Genomic DNA, 21,175 nt, shown 5'->3' on the forward strand with positions numbered 1-21,175 from the left:
AGGCAGGCTGAGCCAAGGCCCTGGAGGCCATCAAAGTGTTAAAAGACAGAAAACCAATATCTTTGCTTCCTTACCCCTCCACAGAACACAAGGAAAACTACCCACACTCCAGTGCTCTGAGGTGGAAGACCTTGAGGGAAGTTCTTCTCAGTAAATAGTCATCACGTATTTATTCAAATAAATATGTTTAAATACAAATAAATATGTATGAGAGAAGTCGTATGCTGTCTCACAGGTTTCAGACACCAGGCACGTGTAAATGAGTGAGGAGAGCCAGACTCATGCTGCATATTCAATGGGAAGGAATAGTTCTTACCTCCAAAGATATATGGATCTCATCTACTTCTTAAAATATATATAAACCCTCTTGGTCTTTCACTTTTCTACTTTTGAAAGAAGCATGGATTCAAGAAACATATCATTTTCCCTCTTAACCCCACTGTAAGAAAAACAACAGAAACTTACTGATAGAGAACAACAGACACTCCATGGAAAGAGACGAGAGAGCGGTGTGGACTGGGCTGAACTGGGGACAGTGATGTCCAAGTGGTGTCCACGGGGATACTGGCTACTCAGATCTAGCCGATTATTGCCAAATGGAATTTGTGTTTAGTGTTGCTAGATTTTTCAATTTCTCTGGAGAAGCTAGAAATTTAAATTTTTATGTGGAAAACTTCATGATTTTTAAATGCTAGTAATTAATTCAGTTGATGACAAAATAAGATATTATAGTAATGACCTGATTTTGGAAGCTGTCCTGAAGCTTGTGCTTTAGAACAATAGATCTTAGTCTCCACTGTACCTTAGAATCACCTGTGGGTGATTTAAAAAAATATAAATAAAAGTTTTAGTGTGATATGTTTGTTTAGAAATGGGTGAAAAGTAGACACATATATATTGCTTGTATGTGTAAAAAATATAGATTCTTTAGTGTCATGTGCTTATTTATTTAAAATGTATATATATGTATATATACAAATACTTAAATACGTATAAAATACTTCTGGTAGGATAAGCAAAAATTTAATAACGTAGTTTGCTTCGGATGAGGGGCACTGCATAGCTTCGGGCAGACACAGGAGGGAGAACTGCCGGGTAGTCCTTTGACGTGTTTGGAGTCTTGAACCATAAGTGTGTGATGTGTTCCTTTTCTACACATACACGTGGAAGGCATTACTCTTTTCCCTTCTGCCTCACCTAAATTTTGGTTCAGTGGGCCCAGAGTGGGCATTGAACACCTGATTTAAAAGCAAACAGTCACACAAACAAATCAACCCCTTGTAGGTGATATTGGCAAGTATCCCTACTTAAGAAACCTTGCTGGTGGAAATAATAATATTCCTGCTCCAATCTGCCAGTCACCACACATATTTGGTGGGGTGGGATAAGATGAGAAGGCACATGCTTCTACCTGATGGTTGTCCTCAGGTTGGAAAAGCAGACTGTTTGCCTAGCCTGGACATCCTGAATTCAGTGGACTAAAGGGAAGTCCTCCAGGCTACCTACTCTCCCTCCTCACTCAGGATGGTATGACATGTTTCTTGCACAGAATCTGTCAGGAATGAGGAAGGACATTACCTGATGAAGGATTATGTAGATGAGGAAGGTGTGGGGGCCCTGATACTTCCTGATGGCCAGATCTGCTGGTGAGCAACCTGTCTAGCAGCTTGTCAGATGAAGACCTAGTCCAGGCTTTATAGAACACCGGGTGAGAATCACCTTTCCAAGGGTTATCTAGCAATGCCTGGCAGCCAGTTCTGTTATTCAACAAATCTTGCTCACTTCGGCTTTTCTGAGATCGCTGGGCCGCATGATGAGTAGCAGAGCTCAGCCCGGCATGGGAAGTGGCCCCCTGGGAGGCTGTCAGGAAGTTATGGCCCAGGGTGATGGGTGGGAGGCTCTGTGTTCTGATTGGTGGAAGCCCTTTACGGGCCAGAGGCTTCTTTTCTGGCAAGTGATATTTTGAGTTTTCTGAGGTCCTCTTCTTAAAGTCAACCATGGCCACCTGCTCACCAGGCTGCTCTTGGCAGTTGGTATCCACGCTGCTGTCGAAGGTGGTGATGATGTCATCGACTTCCGAGGTGGGCTCCCCTCTGTGCCAGTCCCTGCTGGGGTCCTTCTGATAGACCCTCTGCTCTTCCTTTTTGTTCTTGCAGAAGATTTGATTGAGCATGCTGAACCGTCCCTCCTTCTTCTGGGATCTACTGTTCTGGGCAGGAAGGGGTCTAGGAGGCTCTGTTCTACAGGAATATAAAACAAGGATGCTCTGTGAGAACAGGAATAGGCGCAACAGCAGTCATCAAACAAAATACCTCCCTCTATTCCATCTCCAGGAAGGAGATCATTCAAAGTCATTCATCGCTCTCTCAAGTTAAAGGCGATGTGTGAAAGCTACTCACAGCACCCTTTGCCACCCCCTTCCTTGCCATAGTCAGTCCACTGTCCATAATTAGAATATTTCTTAGTTAGATTTTGCTTGTTCCCTCAGGAACTATCCTTTCAAAATTTGTTTTTGCCAGGGAATCAAGTAAGCGGAAAATACCAAATACCTTCAGGGGTTACTGTTCTTACTTCTTAAGGTCAGTCAGTAGGAGTGCCAGCTTTAAGTCAAAGAAATAAAGGCCAAATGTTGTGTTCAGGCTTTAGCTAGCAGCTGGGTGGAGGCTGCAGAGCTGGGGGAGGGGAGCCTGATTTTTTTTCAGGCGTTCTCTGAAAAGGCTCCCCGGAGATAAGGGCAGAGCCCTGACATTATCCACCTCAGGAAGCCTGCCCATTTTACGCAGTTTGTGTGTTATTTGTTTCCTATTGAGTTTTTACTAAATTTCCTATTGAAAAACACTTAAAATAAAACATACTAAAGAAAGCCAAGGAGAGAAGCTTTTGTCTGGGCTTGGGCTGCGGAACAGGAAGTGTGTATGCCAGAATTTGGGCGTGGCAGCAGAAGAAAAGTGAGCAGTGTCCAATGGGCAGGCAAATTCGGCAGGGAAAAAGATCTGCAGTTGGCCGGCTGGCTCTTCTTGTGTGGAGTTTCCCTGAGGCACTATGCTGTTTTTGTTGCTTGGAAATTTCTGTGTTATTCTCTTTTGAGGCCACAATTGATTTAGTGCTTTCTGCGGTATGGGTTAATGATGAAACCGGACCTGTGTGCATGCCCTAAAAGCATATTGCAACATTACTCTTTGCAGTGAGATATTGTAACCTGTGGTTTGAAAAGTATCACTCCTCATTTTGGCCACATCTAATGAAATTTTTTCTTTTTCCTGTAGGTCACACAGTGTATAATTGAATCTTTATTCCTGTGACGAATTTTTATCTTCCTCCTTTCACCTTCCAAAAGGCTTTGTTAAATATGAAACACAGATTCTGCCCTCCTGACACTACCAGAGAGAGAACCCCAGGAGATCTCTAGCATTCCTGCAAGTTTTCCCATATAGAATTATGCCCCTGTGCTAACTAAATTAACTAAATGCTAATGCTACTTCAGCATCTTCTACGATCAACCTCTTCTTCTTATTAAGGTTGTGATTTTGGCCAGTGGGTCTCAAAGTGTGGTTCATTGAACCCTGGAGGTGAGGTCTCTGACAGTCTTCATGAGGTTAAAACTACATTCATAATAATATCAAGATGTTGTCTTTTTCACTGGACTGCTTTTGACACCAAGCATGCAAGAGAGCAAATGGGTAAAACAATGGGCTCTTTGGCACACATCAAGGTAGTAGTAACAATAGACTTTCATTAAAACAAAATTGCCATTTAATTTAATAATGCCCAGTTATTTAGTTATTTAGTAAAAGTTATTCATTTTACTAAATATTGATCCTTGAGATGCATTTTTTTTTTTTTTTGGACAAAATAGAAAGTACTCATAAGCAATTCTGTTATATATTGGCATCACCAACTCAATGGACATAAGTCTGAGCAAACTCTGGGAGATGGTGGACTACAGGGGAACCTGGAGTGCTGCAGTCCATGGGCTCACAAAGAGTTGGACATGACCGAGCGACTAAACAACAACAACCCTATACTAATACATGATGGATGTTTTAAGGTAAAACATTTGTGGAATTGTTTGAGTGGAACTAGATACTTTTTTCCCCCATGAAACATCATTTCAATGGCTTCTAGGCAAGCTATGGTTATTTGGAGTTGGGCATTTAATTTTTCAAAAATGAACAGAGTGAGTCTGTCATTTCAAGGTAAACAATTGACAGTAATTGTTGCCAATGACAAAAATCTAACTTTCATGCAAAAATTAGAAATTTTGGAAAATTTGTATGCATACTTTGAGCTTGATAGCTTCCTGATACATAAAACCTTTTCTGATGAGATCAGTGGTGACATTAATAAATGTGATTTTTTTTTCTAATGTTGTAAAATGAAATGTATTATTTAATGGAAGATCTTCATAGCTAAGCAAACCAATGTTTTTCAAATGACCAATGCAAGATATAAAATCATGCATAGGTATAAGACACATTTAAGGTGCTAGAGAGATAAATGGATTTTAATGTAACAGAATTCAAAAAGTTCACTGATAAGGTGACAAAGTCCACACTGCAACTAATCTTTGGGAAACTATTAGATTGGTACAAAAATAATTGTGGTTTCGGACCATAAATTTTAAGTCATTATAACTAGGCTCAAACCGATCTTTATTAATCAAAATAAGAACTATTACAATCAACACGTTTTTGCCAACGAGAAATAAGTTTGTTTATTCCTGTAGCATAAAAATCCATGCTTCGGGATTCAATGAACCGTTGGAAAGCATCTTCTGCCTCCTGCTGACTGTGAAAGCATTTCCGCTATAAAAAGTTGTCGAGATGCTTGAAGTGATAGTCGGTTGGCAAGAGGTCAGGTGAATACGGCAGATGAGGCTAAACTTTGTAGCCCAATTCGTTCAACTTTTGAAGTGGTGGTTGTGTGACATGTGGTCGGGCATTGTCATAGAGAAAAATTGGGCTCTTTCTGTTGATCTGTGTTGGCTGCAGGCATTGCAGTTTTCAGTGAATCTCATTGATTTCCTGAGCATATTTCTCAGATGTAATGGGTTCATTGGGATTCAGAAAGCTGCTGTGGACCACTCGAGTGGCAGACCACCAAACAGTGACCATGACCTTTTTTTAGTGCACGTTTGGCTTTGGGAAGTACTTTGGAGCTTCTTGGTCCAACCACTGAACTGGTCATCACTGGTTGTTGTCTAAATTTCACTGTTTCTTGAATGTCATAATCTGATCAAGAAATGGTTTCTTGTTGTTGCATAGAATAAGAGAAGATGACACTTCAAGACGACAATTTTTTTTTTTTAATTTCCGGTCAGCTCATGAGGCATCCACTTATTGAGCTTTTCCACCTTTCCAATTTGCTTCAAATGCCAAATAGCCATAGAATGGTGGATACTGAATTCTTTGGAAACTTCTCGTGTAGCTGTAAGAGGATCAGTTGTGATGATGGCTCTCCGTTGTTCATTGTCAACTTCTGATGGTCAGCCACTGTGTTCCTTATCTTCATGGCTCTCACGTCCTTTGCAAAACTTCTTGAACCACCACTGCACTGTATGTTTGTTAGCTGTTCCTGGCCCAAATGTGTTGTTGATGTTGCAAGTTGTTTCTGCTTCTTTGCAACCCATTTTTAACTCAAATAAAAAAATCATTCAAATTTGCTTTTTGTCTAACAACATTTCTATAGTCAAAATAAATATAAAAGAAACAGCAAGTAATAAGTCATTAGAAAAAAGACATAAAGTGAGAAATGTACATTAGAATGTTGTATAACATAACCACATTTATTTAATAATGTACCCCAATATCAAATGGCAAACTTCAACAGTGTAAAACTGCAATTACTTTTGTACCAACCTAATACTACTTGTTAAGTTTTGGTGTAGTATCAGAGGAAAAGTATCCATAGTTATCTTAAAAGTCTATTGAAATACTCCTCCCTTTTTTACCTATGTGTCTATGTGAGGCCAGATTATTTTCGTACACTTCAGTCAAAACAGTCACATTGCAATGGGTTGAATGCAGAAGCAGATGTGGGAATCCTGTTGTATTCTATTAAGTTTCTATAAAGCTATCAAGGAGAATTGAAGAGCAAAGTAGAATAAAGCTGCTCTTTTCATTACACTTATTCTGGAGGTTTTGAAGAATAATTTATTTTTAACTAAAAATATGGTATTAATCTTAACTTGTAATGGGTTATTATCACTTTAAGTTACTAACTAAATGTTTTATCAAAAAGTGTCTCAGTTTTAGACACTTTTCATGCCATAAATACGATAGGTGTAACTTACATAAACAAAAGCTCTTTTGGGTCCTCCATAATTTTTGAGTATAAAAGGATCCTGAGAACAAAGAGTTGGAGAAATGCTGATTTAGGCAAAAGAGCAATTAGTGTATTGCCTAAATGGATGTGGAAAGGGAGAAAAAGGAAAGAAGAGATTAGAGTTCAGTAAATGTTAGGCTGATACATTCAGGCTTACTACTATCATTTCGCTCCACAGATTGAAGGACATATCATTGTTAGATATTGTTGTCAATCAAAAAAAATGCACAACATGAGAGCTGTGAGTCACTATTTATTTGGGGGAAAATGAGGACTATAGCCCAAGAGACAGCATTTCTGATCACTCTGAGAAACTGCTCAGAGTGGTGAGCGGAGGTGGCTGGGAAGGTTTTGGTGAAGGGGAAGTACATGCAATCAAGCACATACGTTTTGCAGGAGCCTGCTGCTAGTCATAAGGAACAGTTGTCACCGTGAAAGATTTTTGTGCTCTTCTCAATATGAGGAGATGCAAGAACGGGGCTCATGAAATTGGTTCCTGAAAACATCTAACTATCCAGAGACCTGTTCTGTCAGTAATTCCAGGGCACAGAGAGCTTCATTTCTGCTCTCCACCTTGAGCTCCTTTCCGTGGTGGGGCTGTTGAAAGTCAGCAGCTGCAGAAGCACATGGTTTAATCCTTGTCGAGGTAGATGGCAAGTGCCAATTTGTAGTTGGCAATGGCAAACACAATTATTAAGTTATAGATCGTTTTGTGCTGGTCTTGGCAGTTCAGACAATTGCATCCAATTTTATACATCTTTGAGACGAAATAAAAAATGAGTGCCTCGCGGCGTGCTCACCTGCCCTCTTGGGAGAGGAGCTTGACACAGTCCGTGTGGCCGCAGTACAGGGCGTAGGCCAGGGGCGTGCTCTCATTGATGTCTCGCAGGTTGCCGTCCATGCCCAGCTCCAGCAGTGACTGCACACAGTCTGCTTTCCCTGCAGCTGCAGCCCAGTGCAGAGGTGTCCTGGGGGGCCACGGGGGGACAGCACAATGTCTGAATACATGAATGATACAGGTTACCTAGCTGACAATTGGGTCCTAGCTCACAGTTGGGTCCTGGCAGGACAGGCTTGTTGCTACTTAAGTGTGGAAATGGATGCACCAAATGGGGCTTCAGGGTGATGGTGTATGTGTACGGAGGCCTCTCCTCTAATTCTGATACTCTGTGGCCTTTCCCCTTCTTTGGTCTTTCTTCGAATTTCCTCAAAAAGGAAGTAGTGGGTCAAAGGGGAGGAACAATTTGAAGGCTCTTTATACATAGTGCCAGATTGCCTTCCAAGAAAACTGACTCAATTTTTCCTCCTACCAGCTGTGTCCCTACTCCTTCCTAATATGAAGTGTTATCAACATCTTTCAAAGATCTGTGCCAACTTGGTAGGCAAAATTAGTACTTCAGTGTTGCTTTAATTTGCATTTCTTTAAATAACATGAGGAAGCAGCTTTGAAATACATGTTTATCTGACATTTTAGTTTCTTCATTGAAATGACCCTTAATCCCCTATGTCCATTTTCCTATTAGGTTGTTAGCTTTTCTTACTAATTCATATAAGCTTTTAAAATATTTAAGGTATTGGGGATTTTTTCTAGGTTTATGAAAACATTTCCTCTAATTTGTTACTTAGCTTTTAATTCTTTTAGTGGTTTTCCATAAACATTTTAAGAAACAACCACATTTATTTACCTCTTCATTTTTGATTTGTTTCATGATTTTACGTTTTAGAAAGTTCTGCATTAAACAGAAGGTAGATACATACTCACCAGTGTTTAAACCTTTGATAAATGGCAAGACCATCATTTTCTTTAAAAAAACCCAGAGAGTGGGAGAAAATATTTACAAATTACACATCCAACAAAGATAGTATGTAAAGTATTTCAAAACTGAACAATAAAAAATATATATAAATTGATTTAAAAAACTAGCAAACGATTGAATACTTTATCAAAGAAAGTGTATAATTGGTTAACAAGCACATGAAAAGATGCTCAGTAACATTTTTCATTCAGAGAAATGCAAATTGAAACTACATGGGATCCCACTACATGCTTATTTAAATGGCTAAACTTTTTTTAAAAAAGGATTTATATATGTGTATAACTGAGTCACTTTGCTGTATGGCAGAGATTGACACAACATTGTAAATCAACTATACTTCAGTGAAAAAAAAAAACTAAAAAAACCAAACAAACCTGGCAATACACATACGGATGAAGATTCAGGGCAACTTGAACTTTTGTATATATTTTTAGTGAGAATGCAAAATGGAAGTAGCCACACCAGAAAATAGTTTGTCAGTTCCTTCTAAAGTTAAGCATCCTTACCATATGGCCAAGCAATCTCATGTCTATTATCTATAGCTAGAGAAATGCAAATTTATGTTTACACAAAAACTTGTACAAAAATGTTTATAGCTGTACTGTTTGTACTCATCCAAAAGTATAAACAACCCAATGTTCTTCAATGGGTGAATGGACAAACTATAATTTATCCATAAAATGGAATACTACTCAGCAGTAAAAAGAACAGCCTACTGGAATATGGAACATAGATGAAGCTCAAGTGCATTCTACCAGGTGAAATAAAGCAATCTCAAAAGATTACATATTGTATATTTCCATTTACATGACATTCTGGAAAAGGCAAAACCCAAGAGAAAGAACTAATCCATGACTGCCAGAGCTTGGAGATGGGGGAAGCCTTGTCTATAAAAGGACAACCTGAGTTGGTGTTGGAATTGATGGCATTGTTTTGGATCTGCCTTGTGGTGATTGCATGAATCTATTTATGTGTTAAAATTCATAGAACTACACATCCAAAAAAAGTAAAGTTTACTGAATGTAAATAAATCAGAAACCAATATTTTATTCTAGATTTCTTTGGATTTAAACAAAACAGCATGTGTATCTGAATGTGTATTCTGATGTATGTGGTGAGGCGTGGAGCCAATCTGACCATTTTTCCAGTTACATAGCCGGCTTTTCTCAACACTATTTATTAATGCAGTGGGGTCAAATTTTAAGATCCTGAACTGTATACACGCTTCTATACCCATCCCCTTTCCTCCATATAAGGATATGGTTGACTTTATGCTTAATTTCAAGGGAGGGATATAGCAGGATAGATAAGAGAAATAGTCAGTGTCTTCCTGTTTCCAAAAGCCAAGCCCAGAACTGAGAGCAGATGTGGAGCAAAACAGTTTCCTAGCTGTAGAAAGAACTATCAAGGCAAATGGGACAAGAAGGTGATAAGAGCATAAAGGACCACTGGACTCAAGAAGAAAGGGGACCTGAATCTTGCTTCTTTGGCAGAGATGCTGGAAAGTATGTGGTTGGGGATGTATGTGTGGTGTGTCTGGACAGTGGGACTCTGGGGGGCTGAAGGGGGCATGGTGATAGATGATATTCCTATGAATGGGGTTTCCCATGAAGAGAAGGGCTATTCTTCCTGTCAGTCCCTCTGGGAGAGGATCAATCCTGGGGGAGGAAAAGAAGGCATGGAACGCCTCTCCTTGGCTTCATTCTGGGGCTTGAAACCTGGCAGATGACCACCCCTGGAGAGCCAAGAGGTCTCTCGGACATGGAGGCAGTCTGGGGGCTGGACAGAGAAGGACTCAGTTGGGTCTATCTGTGAAGGGGCTCAGGACTTAGTATTGGGAGAGTAGCCGTGTCCACAGTATGACTAGAGTCCCCATGGGTAGACTGTGTGCTGTGTCAATCAAGCATCCTACTCATGTTATGATATGGACAGCAATTTGAGGACACTTAATGGAATTTGATTCATTCCATTCTATTTGAGAGGTCTCCAGACAATATTTATTAAGAAACAAGATGAAGCACCAGTCATATTATACCCTCCTGATTAGAGAATATATTGCCAATAAGTTCAGTAGATGGAGGACTGGACAACACGTCAGGTTTATCAACAGTCAGGTTTATCAGTCAGGTTTATCAACACATGACAATTCTCTTTGGCTTATTGTGAAATACTTCTTTATGACAATTGTGAGTGACTGTACTAATGGTCCCATCACTTCATGGCAAATAGATGGGGAAACAGTGAAAGACTTTATTTTGAGGGGCTCCAAAATCACTGCAGATGGTGACTGCAGCCATGAAATTAAAAGATGCTAGTTCCTTGGAAGGAAAGTTATGACCAACCTAGATAGCATATTAAAAAGCAGAGACATTACTTTGCCAACAAAGGTCCGTCTAGTCAAAGTTATGGTTTTTCCAGTAGTCATGTATGGATGTGAGAGCTGAACTATGAAGAAAGCTGAGCACAGAAAAATTGATGGTTTTGAACTGTGGTGCTGGAGAAGACTCTTGAGAGTCCCTTGGACTGCAAGGAGATCCAACCAGCTCATCCTAAAGGAAATCAACCCTGGATATTCATTGGAAGGACTGATGCTGAAGTTGAAACTCCAATACTTAGGCTACTTGATGTGAAGAACTGATTCACTGGAAAAGATCCTGTTGCTGGGAAAGATTGAAGGCAGGAGGAGAAGGGGATGACAGAGGATGAGATGGTTGGATGGCATCACTGAGTCTATGGACATGAGTTAGAGCAAGCTCCGGGAGTTTGTGATGGACAGGGAAGCCTGGCGTGCTGCAGTCCATGGGGTCGCAAAGAGTCGGACACGACTGAGCAACTGAACTGAACTGAAGAGTGACTGTATTAATTTCTCTTGAGGCAGGAGGTAGATGGCCCCCAGGGTAAAGTTTAGAGATTCATTCTTTGTGGACAGAAACTACAAACTATCAATAGCAGGACAACTGAGAGAGGAGGCTGGGCCCTGCCCAAACAGAAGATAAGAGCCCACATATTTCTCACTTTTTGAAGTCAGGAGGCCTCCCAACTGCACATGCATAGAAAGGCTTCTTGGAGGTCAAAACGGGAGTGATGCTGATGCCACCCAACCATAAGCCTCTTTCATCTTGGCTAAGAGATGTGTGTGTGCACATGGGAGGCTCCTGAGATATAACAGATATGAACTCTGAACCAGGCAAATTAAAATGATTGGCCAAGGAAACCTGAAGGAAATGTCCCATATAAGTAACTTAAACTGCCATGAGGGTGCTATTCTTCCTCTGAGTCCGCCTGTGTCCATCCACATATACTGTACTCTTTTTCCTCCTAATAAATACTTTACCTATTTCACTACTTACAGTCTTTGTGGGAATTATTTTTCTGCACGCTGAAGGGCCAGGGCCTTGTTCCTGATCTTTGGTCTAGTGGCTGGGATTCAGCTCTCTCACTGTTGTGACCCAACCTCAATCTCTAGCCAGGAACTGAAGCCCTGCTTCAAACGAGGCAGGCTGAGACAACCTGAGATCATTCTGAACATCAGTATGGAAGAAGAGGTCCAGAAGGACACAGGGAAAAATTATTTTGCAGAAACAAGAGAAGCATAGATAACTTCTAACTAATACACATAAAGACTTTGCAGGCAATATGTAGTATCCAATTTCAAGTTATGTAAGTTACAGTCCCTTTCTTATCTCTAAGCTTCAGGATAGTCTTCAAACATAGCAGATTGGACTCAGTTATCACAGTGAGGAGCTGGAGAATCAGGGCCCATGATTCAGAAGAAATACATCAGAGGCAAGCTGTGGGCTGATGAGGTGGTCTCTGAATGACAGAAGATGATAGGTACAAGAATGCAGTGTTGGTAAGGTGTCAGAAGCCAAGGAACCATTTATGGAACATGCAAACATTCCCTAGATAATTCCCAGAAGTATGTAGGGAGGAGAGTTTGATTAAAGACTCTCCTTCCTGAAGATAAATGACTTGGGTACTAAAGGAAAGCATGACTTCATTGACTGATGAAATTTGGGACCTTTAAGCTATACAAGCTATTTATGAGTTATGCGTTCTGTACCATCAATCTTAGACTAGCATCAGCATGTTTTAAAATGTCATAGATTTATGATGTGTTTTAATAATCTAGGAGGACTAGTTCCCTCATATTTTTCCTCATCCTCTTTTTTTATTTTTTAAAAATCATTGCCTTATTTTTCTTCCCTTTTCTCAAAAACTTTCTATCTGGAAAAAAAAAAAGAAGGGAAGCGAAGCCACAATTGTTGCCAATGCTTCAATACTTAAACCTATGAAAATTTTGAAAAATTCTCTACTAACACAAGCTTACAGTGTCAGTGTGAAGGTAGAGCTATACAATGTAGGATGCAGAAACTGAAACAAAATGAAGAGCAGGATGAGCTGACATCTGGAGCAGAAACTAGACCCTCCTTGGGATTTTACTTCACTTTGAACCTTCGTAGGGCCCAATCTTTCCCACTTTCTTACTCCCTTTGGATATACTTTCTTCCCTGAGACTGGGGGGACTAAATTTTCTCTCCTAAGCATGGGAGAAATATCAATAACCTCAGATACCACCCTTATCGCAGAAAGTGAAGAAGCACTAAAGAGCCTCTTGATGAAAGTGAAAGAGAAGAGTGAAAAAGTTGGCTTAAAGCTCAACATTCAGAAAACTAAGATCATGGCATCCAGTCCCATCACTTCAGGGCAAATAGATAGGGAAACAGTGAAAACAGTGGCTGACTTTATGTTTTTGGGCTCCAAAATCACTGCAGATGGTGACTGCAGCCATGAAATTAAAAGATGCTTATTCCTTGGAAGGAAAGTTATGACCAACCTAGACAGCATATTAAAAAGTAGAGACGTTACTTTGCCAACAAAGGTCCATCTAGTCAAGGCTATGGTTTTTCCAGTAGTCATGTATGGATGTGAAAGTTGGACTGCAAAGAAAGCTGAGTGCCGAAGAATTGATGCTTTTGAACTGTGGTGTTGGAAAAGACTCTTGAAAGTCCCTTGGACTGCAAGGAAATCCAACAAGTCTATCCTAAAGGAGATCGGTCCTGGGTGTTCATTGGAAGGTCTGATGTTGAATCTGAAACTCCAATACTTTGGCCACCTGATGCAAAGAGCTGACTCATTTGAAAAGGCCCTGATGCTGGGAAAGATTGAGGGCAAGTGGAGAAGGGGACAGCAGAGGATGAGATGGTTGGATGGCATCACCAACTCAATGGACATGAGTCTGAGTAAACTCTGGGAGCTGGTGATGGACAGAGAGGCTTGGCATGCTGTGGTCCATGGGGTCACAAAGAGTCGGACACGACTGAGTGACTAAACTGAATTGAACTGAAGCGTGTGATAATTCAAGTGGGAAATACTGTAATAGAGCTGCTTCTAGAAGTATTTTGAAGTAGGCAAACTTTTTTCTAACCCTATTTTGCTAAATGTGTTCCTTAAAAATATTTTTTTTCCTATTTTTATTTATTTGGCCACATGGCATGTATTCCTTGACCAAAGTTCAAACCCGCACCCCCTGCACTGGAAGCAAGGCATCCTAATCACTGGACCGCCAGGGAAGTCCCCCTACATATGTTCTTTTCTTTGCTTTTTGGATCATTCACCTTTTCTCTTCATGTAACAAAATCCTTCCACTTTTTTACCTGCTCAAGTTCAATATCTACTCTTCAGAAAAGGTCTACTTTCAATTATTTATATATTAATTTTAATTAAAGTCATCCTGTTAACAGTCTCCAGCTTCTGAGACTTACCTGGAACCCAAGATTTCTTTCTTCTGTGTTATAAGGGTTTCAGGTATCAGGAAGTAGTAGGAAGTGCTTCTTGGGGAATCTAAAATCATGGAAGTAGGTGGCTAAATTTGCACTTCAATAGAAAAAGCTTAAAAAAACTATGCATAATATACTTGTTTTCAACAGTCTTATTTGTTCTTATATTATTCTTATATTTTCATTGAGTCTATGCCTAACTGAAGCAAAGGTTAGATAAGCATTGTAATTGAAAAATTCTAATAGTTGATTATGGATGAAGGGTCAGTAGGTGAAAACCTCTACATTTAAAAGACAAGGGTACAAGTTTTCTTTGAGTTACACAAGGCTGTGATCCATGTGATCACTTTGGTTAGTTTTCTGTGATTGGGTTTTCATTTTGGAGGCCATGGGATTTTAGTTCTTACTTCTTCTGTCAGCATATTAAAAAGCAAAGACATCACTTTGCCAACAAAGGTCTGTCTAGTCAAAGGTATGGTTTTTCCCATAGTCATGTATGGATGTGAGAGTTGGACCATCAAGAAGTCTGAGCGCCAAAGAATTGATGCTTTCCAACTGTGGTACTGGAGAAAACTCTTGAGAGTCCCTTGGACAGAAAGGAGATCAAACCAGACAATCCTAAAGGAAATTAACCCTGAATACTCATTGGAAGGACTGATGCTGAGGCTGAAGCTCCAACACTTTGGCCACCAGATGCGAAGAGCCAACTCAATGGAAAAGACCATGATGCTGGGAAAAATTGAGAGCAGGAGGAGAAGGGGACAACAGAGGATGAGATGGCTGAATGGCATCACCGATGCAATGGAGATGAATTTGAGAAAACTCTGGGAGATAGTGAAGGACAGAGAAGCCTGGCATGCTGCAGGCCATGGGGTTGCAAACAGTGGGACTCAGATTGAACAGCAAGTTTTCACTTAGTTGCTAATTACCTCTTAGGCAAGTCTCTTCACCTTTCTGGACTCAGCTTCCTTTCCTATGTAAATACATCTTTAATGACTGAAGAAAACCAAAACAGAACACTGATAAGGTCACGTCTAGTTCTGAACACAAAGCCTCTATTGTGCTCTTCGCTGGATAACAAGAGCTTGTTGATTTTATGACATAATCCAGGAATGAAGGAAAAAAAATAAGACTTACTGTTAACAACAAAAAGTGTATATAGCAGGAAGCTGATATACAGAAAGCCTTCTGAGAACAGTTAGCAAAAAGTGGAAAGTCTGACAATACAGTCACAGCGTTTCTCTTCATAACAATGGTTTTTCCTGTCCTGACTAATATAGGGCAGTTTTTATTGTCACAAGCCCAGGTATAAATATTAACATTACGGGCAGTAAGGATATAGTCATATAAGATAACTCCTTAAACATCTTCTTTGTTTTGAGATTAAAATTGGAAAAGGTGACAGAGAGGCCATGTATACCTGTCGTCCACATCTAGAGCCTGCAAGTTGCACTCAGGGACCCTTGCTAGCTCGTTGATGATGTCGCAGAAACCTGCTGCTGCGGCAATGTGCACGCATGTCTTGCCACTCTCATCGTCGTAGTTGATTATGGACGGACCCTGGTGATGGCTCAGAATGATGGAACACAGAATTCTATTTCCACTCTGGAAAACAGTCAAAGAAAGCTCATTATGTATAATCCAGTGCTCTTCCCTGTCCATGCAAATTAAGATAAAAATTCAAAGCAAAAAAAAAAATTCAAAACAAACACACACAAAAATAAAATGCATTTTATCAAACCCACCAACAGATTTCCACTTGTCTCAAGTCCTGGCAGGGATTTTTGTCTCCTGTAAGAGCTAAATTGTCTTCCATAGTTAGTGAACTAAGGAGGACTTAATGTATGTGGGTACTTAGTCAGGTCTGACTCTTTGTGATCCTATGGACTGCAACCCACCAGGCTCCTCTGTCGATGGGATTCTCCAGGCAAGAATACTGGAGTGGGTTGCCATTTCCTCCTCCAGGGGTCTTCCCCACCCAGGGATCGAACCAGTGTCTCTTGTGTCTCCTGCACTGGCAGGCAGATTCTTTACCATTGATCACCTGGGAAGTTCAAGGAGGACTTAAATACGGGTGTAACTGACTGACATCAGAGCTAGCATGATGGGTGGGCCATCTAGATAACTTCCCCATTAAATGTATGCATCTTATTTCCCACTTGCTGTAGAGGTTGACCCCTGAGAAGCTGGCAGAGTTAATTTTAATATTAACAAAATGACAATGATGAATACTGACTAGTGGCATAATGATGACCAAAATGATCTGGTAATAGTCAAATTGCTGTAAGTTGCATGTAATTTAATTGTCAAAAGTCCTTTTTGAACAGAAGTGGGTCGTAATTTAGTAGCTAATTAATAAAGAAACAAACCAAGTATGAAAAGGAAAGAGCTTCAGGAAACCATTTAAATTGGATCCCTCTTTCTGTGTAGATCTATAAGTTTTTATCTTATCTTTGGAATGAGATTTCTCTACAGTCTTTTTAGCAACCTGTCCCAGCCTTAAAAGTCACCAGCTTTTCCTTGAGATTCAATCCCTGGGTCGGGAAGATCCTGGGCATGGCAACCCACTCCAGTATTCTTGCCTGAAGAATCCTACGGACAAAGGAGCCTGGCAGGTCACACAGTCCATGGGATCACAAAGAGCTGGACATGACTGAAGCAGCTTAGCATGCTTGCACCACATAAGCATTTGCAATTTAAGATAACAATAAATCCTCAAATGCCAATAAAATAAATTCATTCTATCTCACCCTGTGGAAAGTCTTATCTCCCAGTTTTCTACTGATATATGGATAAAGATTATAAAACAGTCCGAATAATTCACCTGCATTTTCTCAATGAATCCACAGAGACCCTGTATCTCTAGGCAGCAGGACCTATGGGTAGAATGGAGGTCCCTTGGAGGCATGAGGAGCAGGTTAAAGAAATGGGAGAGATAGGCTGTAGTTCTGGGGGCCAGGAGCCAGGTCACATGCCAGACTCAGGGTCCCTGGGCTGAAAGGGAGTACTGAACTTTTTAAAAGCTGCAATTCTAATACACTCCAAATGCTGTTCAACAGTCATCTCATAATAAATTTCCCAAGTATGTAACATTTCTTTTGGCATTCTTCCCACTTGATTATTTGACCCCAGGGTTGTGTTTTAGAACCTCTGAGTCAGTTTGCACAATTCCATGGAAGAGAACCCATTCATTTTGGCTTTTCCTCTTCCTTTCCCTCCCCTGTCCCTGTTTGCTCCAAGAACTCTCCGGATATCCTGTGACTCAGCATGGCTTCTCAGAGAACCACTACACAGAGAACCCTGCAGTGTGCGCCCCCTGTATTGGGGACAGCGGCTGACACCAGTTCTGAAAGCTCTTACAGGCCCAAAGGCTGAGGGCAGCAAAGCTCTCAACTTTGAGCCCAGGAAGAGTGCTGAGTGTGTTTTAAATGCTATAACCATGGCCAGCTACATAATCTGTGGGGCCCAGGAAAAATCTGGAGCCCCCTGCTCACATGCCAGAGGAATAATGTGTTCCTTTCTTCCATGGTATTTCTTTTGACCTGTCATGGCGAGTTTTATTTGCTATTTAGTGTCACACTCGGTCCCTGGAGGAGGGCATGGCAGCTCACTCCTGGGTTCCCTGGAGAATCCCATGGACAGAAGAGCCTGGTGGGCTACAGTCCTTAGGGTTGCAGAGTGGAACATTATTGAAGTGACTGAGCAGGCTTGCACGTCACACTCACTTGGGCTGGGCATTCTCACTGTGAGTGCAAGCCCTCCCAGGTGCCTAGGGCTCTGGTTTGCCATCTGGATCCTTCCTGAGTCGATCCCCAGAGCCCTGCCAGGGGACTAAGGACACATCCATAAAGTAGTCCCTGCCTGCTACCTTTAGCCTTCTCCCTGTCTCACCTTCCCACTTACATCCTCTTCTCCCTCCATCCTTCCTTTGTCTCACAGTGACTTTTAAATAATTTGGATCAATGAGTTCAGGTCCACGACATGCCTGTCATCAAAAGCTTGCTACAGGGAACACATCTAAGCTTTCATGCCTGCTTTATCAGCTTTCCTAAGATTCTTTCACCTAATGTTACTTAAACATATTTTAAGGGGTCTGACATATGTATATTTAAGACAATCGAGAAGCCCCTCTCCCCTTTTAAGAAGCACTAGCCATTGAAGAAGTAAAATAGAAGCAAAAAAAAGAGTGTCCACTCAATGAATTGATTTTGTTTACAGTTTCCTGGAAGAGCAAGGGAATTCAGCTTGCCAAAGTGTTTTAAAGAGCAAAACAGCCTGTCACGGGTTCTCCTTCTGTGTGGGATGGAGTGTCAAGCACAGACGGAAAAAATACACTCGTCTTACACACTGTCTTCCTCCCTCCTTGCCTGACCCATGGAGGAGCCATTTTGGAAGCAGCCAGCTTAGATGCGGGGTGGGGGTGGGCTGCAGTCCGGCACATCTGAGTGGGCCCCAGCTAATCCTGAGCAGACAGTCCTAATCAGCAATTCCCTTGTGAGCTGGACTCTTGCATGGATTTCTGGATAAGAAAGATTTCACCCGCTTACCCCTTTCTTCCAAAATGCCTTTGCCCTGAATCTTTCAGACCATTCCTTTGTCTCCAAATCTAACCCTCATTTACATCACCATTGTTTTTATAATAATGTCCTCCCAAGTGTAATGGTGATAGTGATGTTTACCGAGTGAATGTTCTGTGCCCAGCACGGCATGTTCTCACTTGTTTAATCCTGACAACAACTCCATGGTTGTCAGGACTAAACAAGTGAGGACCGTAAGGCAGGTACTCTTGTCATCCTCATATTGTAGAGGAGAAATTGGAGGCACAGAGGGATTCTGTCCGTCTGTGAGTTGCTCGATCGGGTCTGACTCTGCGACCCCATGGACTGTAGCCTGCCAGGCTCCTTGGGATTTCCCAGGCTAGGGTACTGGAATGGGTTGCTGTTTCCTTCTCCAGGGCATCTTCCCAACCCAGGGATCGAACCCAGGTCTTCTGCATCACAGGCAGATTCATTGTCCAGTGTCACAGCCATGAGGTGGCAAGGCTGGGACTGACTGCAGAGCCCTGGCACTTCACTGTAATACTATTTTGTCTTCAGTTAAAGGAATATTTTATTTATTTGATCCTGCATGTGCACATGGGAGGAATTAAAGTAAAAACTGCTGTTGGTATCAGCAACATCAGTAGCAGTGAAGTGTGTCTTACTAACTGAGACCTTCTTTCCACATTTGGTGTTTTAAAAGCCTCTCCTAGGAAGGTTGCCATGGTGCACCCTCACAAGAATTTGAGAGAGCCCTAGAGGGGCCCCTAGGGCTTTCCTGGTGGCTCAGTGGTAAAGAATCTGCCTGCAGTACAGGAGATGCAGGAGACACGGCTTTGATTGCTGGGTTGAGAAGATCCCCTGGAGAAGGGCATGGCAACCCACTCCAGTATTCTTGCCTGGGAAATCTCATGAACAGAGGAGCCTGGAAGATTATAGTCCATGGGGCTGCAAAAGAGTTGGACATGACTGAACGACTAAACAACAAGAAAGAGAGGTCCCTAGTTTGTGAACAGAGGCCCTGGCTCAGTGGTCTCTTGGTAACAACGTTCTCTTCTGAACATCCATCAGATGGAGTCTCCAGGCCTGGGAAGCCTTGGTCACAGACACCAGGAAACACCAAGAGAGAAGACATGGGTGTTGCCCAAGGGCCCCTAGGAAGATTGGAGAGTGAATTTCCATTTGGTGGGAGTATCGTTCAACAGGGGAAGAATATTGTATAGATCTTATTATGCAGCTCTAGAATTCTGCATTGGGTGGCCAAATGATATTGTGGCTTTATTTATTTTTCTTTTATTGTGCTATTTTTGTCTGTGGGTAATCCATGAAATTGCCTTCATGTAACTTAAAGACAGCTGGGAACCACTGAGTCCTAGTCATTTTCTCTTTACACCTCATGAAGGAGAAAAACTCATAAAAGCCTTGCTAAGAAAGTTAGGTTAAGATACAGTAATTTTGTTATCAGAGACTGATAAAAAACAAGATTTCAATATCCTGATTGTAGACCCTTTTTATTCTAGGTGACTTCCCGAGAAATCTTAGTGCAAGATTTAGGATTAATTGTTTATTTGTTAACGTGTTGGGGAAATTATTTCTAAGGTGGTTTCTTCAGGGAGGGAAATCCAGTCTCTGCCCTTCTCTTGGAAGTAGGGGGTCTGTTTGTCACATGACAGTGACTGCACAAAGGAGATGAAAGGGTTTTAGGTCACGTGACCCTTTTAAAGGTCTAGGTGGTTCTGTGCTGTGAGAAGAACAGTGGCCCTTAAGTTCCGCTGGAGCCAGATGTGTTAGACTGGAATGGAGTTGGAGGGGAAGACCTACTAGCTTGTGAACTAGTAGACTGTGAACACATGAGAGTTGAGGGTTTGTGGTTAACCAGGAGAGAAGTGATGGAGAAGGCAATGGCACCCTACTCCAGTACCCTTCCCTGGAAAATCCCATGGATGGAGGAGCCTGGTAGGCTGTGGTCCATGGGGTTGCTAAGAGTCGGACACGACTGAGTAACTTCACTTTCACTTTTCACTTTCATGCATTGGGGAAGGAAATGGCAACCCACTCCAGTGTTCTTGCCTGGAGAATCCCAGAGACAAGGGGAACCTGGTGGGCTGCCGTCTATGGGGTCACACAGAGTCAGACACAACTGAAGTGACTTAGCAGCAGCAGCAGCAGAAGAGAAGTGAAGTCAAAGTTGCTTAGTCGTGTCCAGCTCTTTGTGATCCCACAGACTACACTGTCCATGGAACTCTCCAGGTCAGAATGCTGGAGTGGGTAGACTTTCCCTTCTCCAGGGGATCTTCCCAACCAAGTGTTCAAACCCAGGTCTACCACATTGCAGGAGGATTCTTTACCAGCTGAGCCACAAGAGAAGCCCAAGATACTGGAGTGGTTAGCCTATCCCTTCTCCAGCAGATCTTCCCGACCCAGGAATTGAACTGGGGTATCCTGCATTGCAGGTGGATTCTTTACCAACTGAGCTATCAGGGAAGCCTGACTAGAAGAGAAAGGTGCCCAATATCCTAGCTTGGAGTCAGGATCCTCTTCATAGTTAGCCTGTTTAGATCCAGGCTTTCTGCTTGGCCTGATACCAGAGTCTGCTGTATCCCAAAACTTGGGGCTGACCCCCCTGGAGGGCTACTGTAAGATAGAAATGGTGGGGGAGAGGCAGTGAGGCACTGTGACCCTCTGCTGCTGAACTACATCATTTCACAGGTGTTCT

General features: G+C 41.7%; 1 protein-coding gene across 1 annotated transcript in view; it reads right to left on the minus strand.

Annotated features, from left to right (window-relative positions):
• Window positions 1-21,175, minus strand: part of ANKRD55 (ankyrin repeat domain 55) — a 104,287-nt gene that overhangs the window by 12,371 nt on the left and 70,741 nt on the right. The window contains exons 7-9 of the mRNA XM_065905600.1: window positions 15,342-15,526; window positions 7,125-7,292; window positions 1,579-2,240 (exon numbers count right to left, since the gene is read on the minus strand). Coding sequence (XP_065761672.1) covers window positions 1,579-2,240; window positions 7,125-7,292; window positions 15,342-15,526 — 1,015 coding nt within the window. The remainder of the gene's footprint in view (window positions 1-1,578; window positions 2,241-7,124; window positions 7,293-15,341; window positions 15,527-21,175) is intronic.

Source organism: Muntiacus reevesi, chromosome 14 (genome assembly GCF_963930625.1).
Source record: "Muntiacus reevesi chromosome 14, mMunRee1.1, whole genome shotgun sequence".
NCBI lineage: Eukaryota > Metazoa > Chordata > Mammalia > Artiodactyla > Cervidae > Muntiacus > Muntiacus reevesi.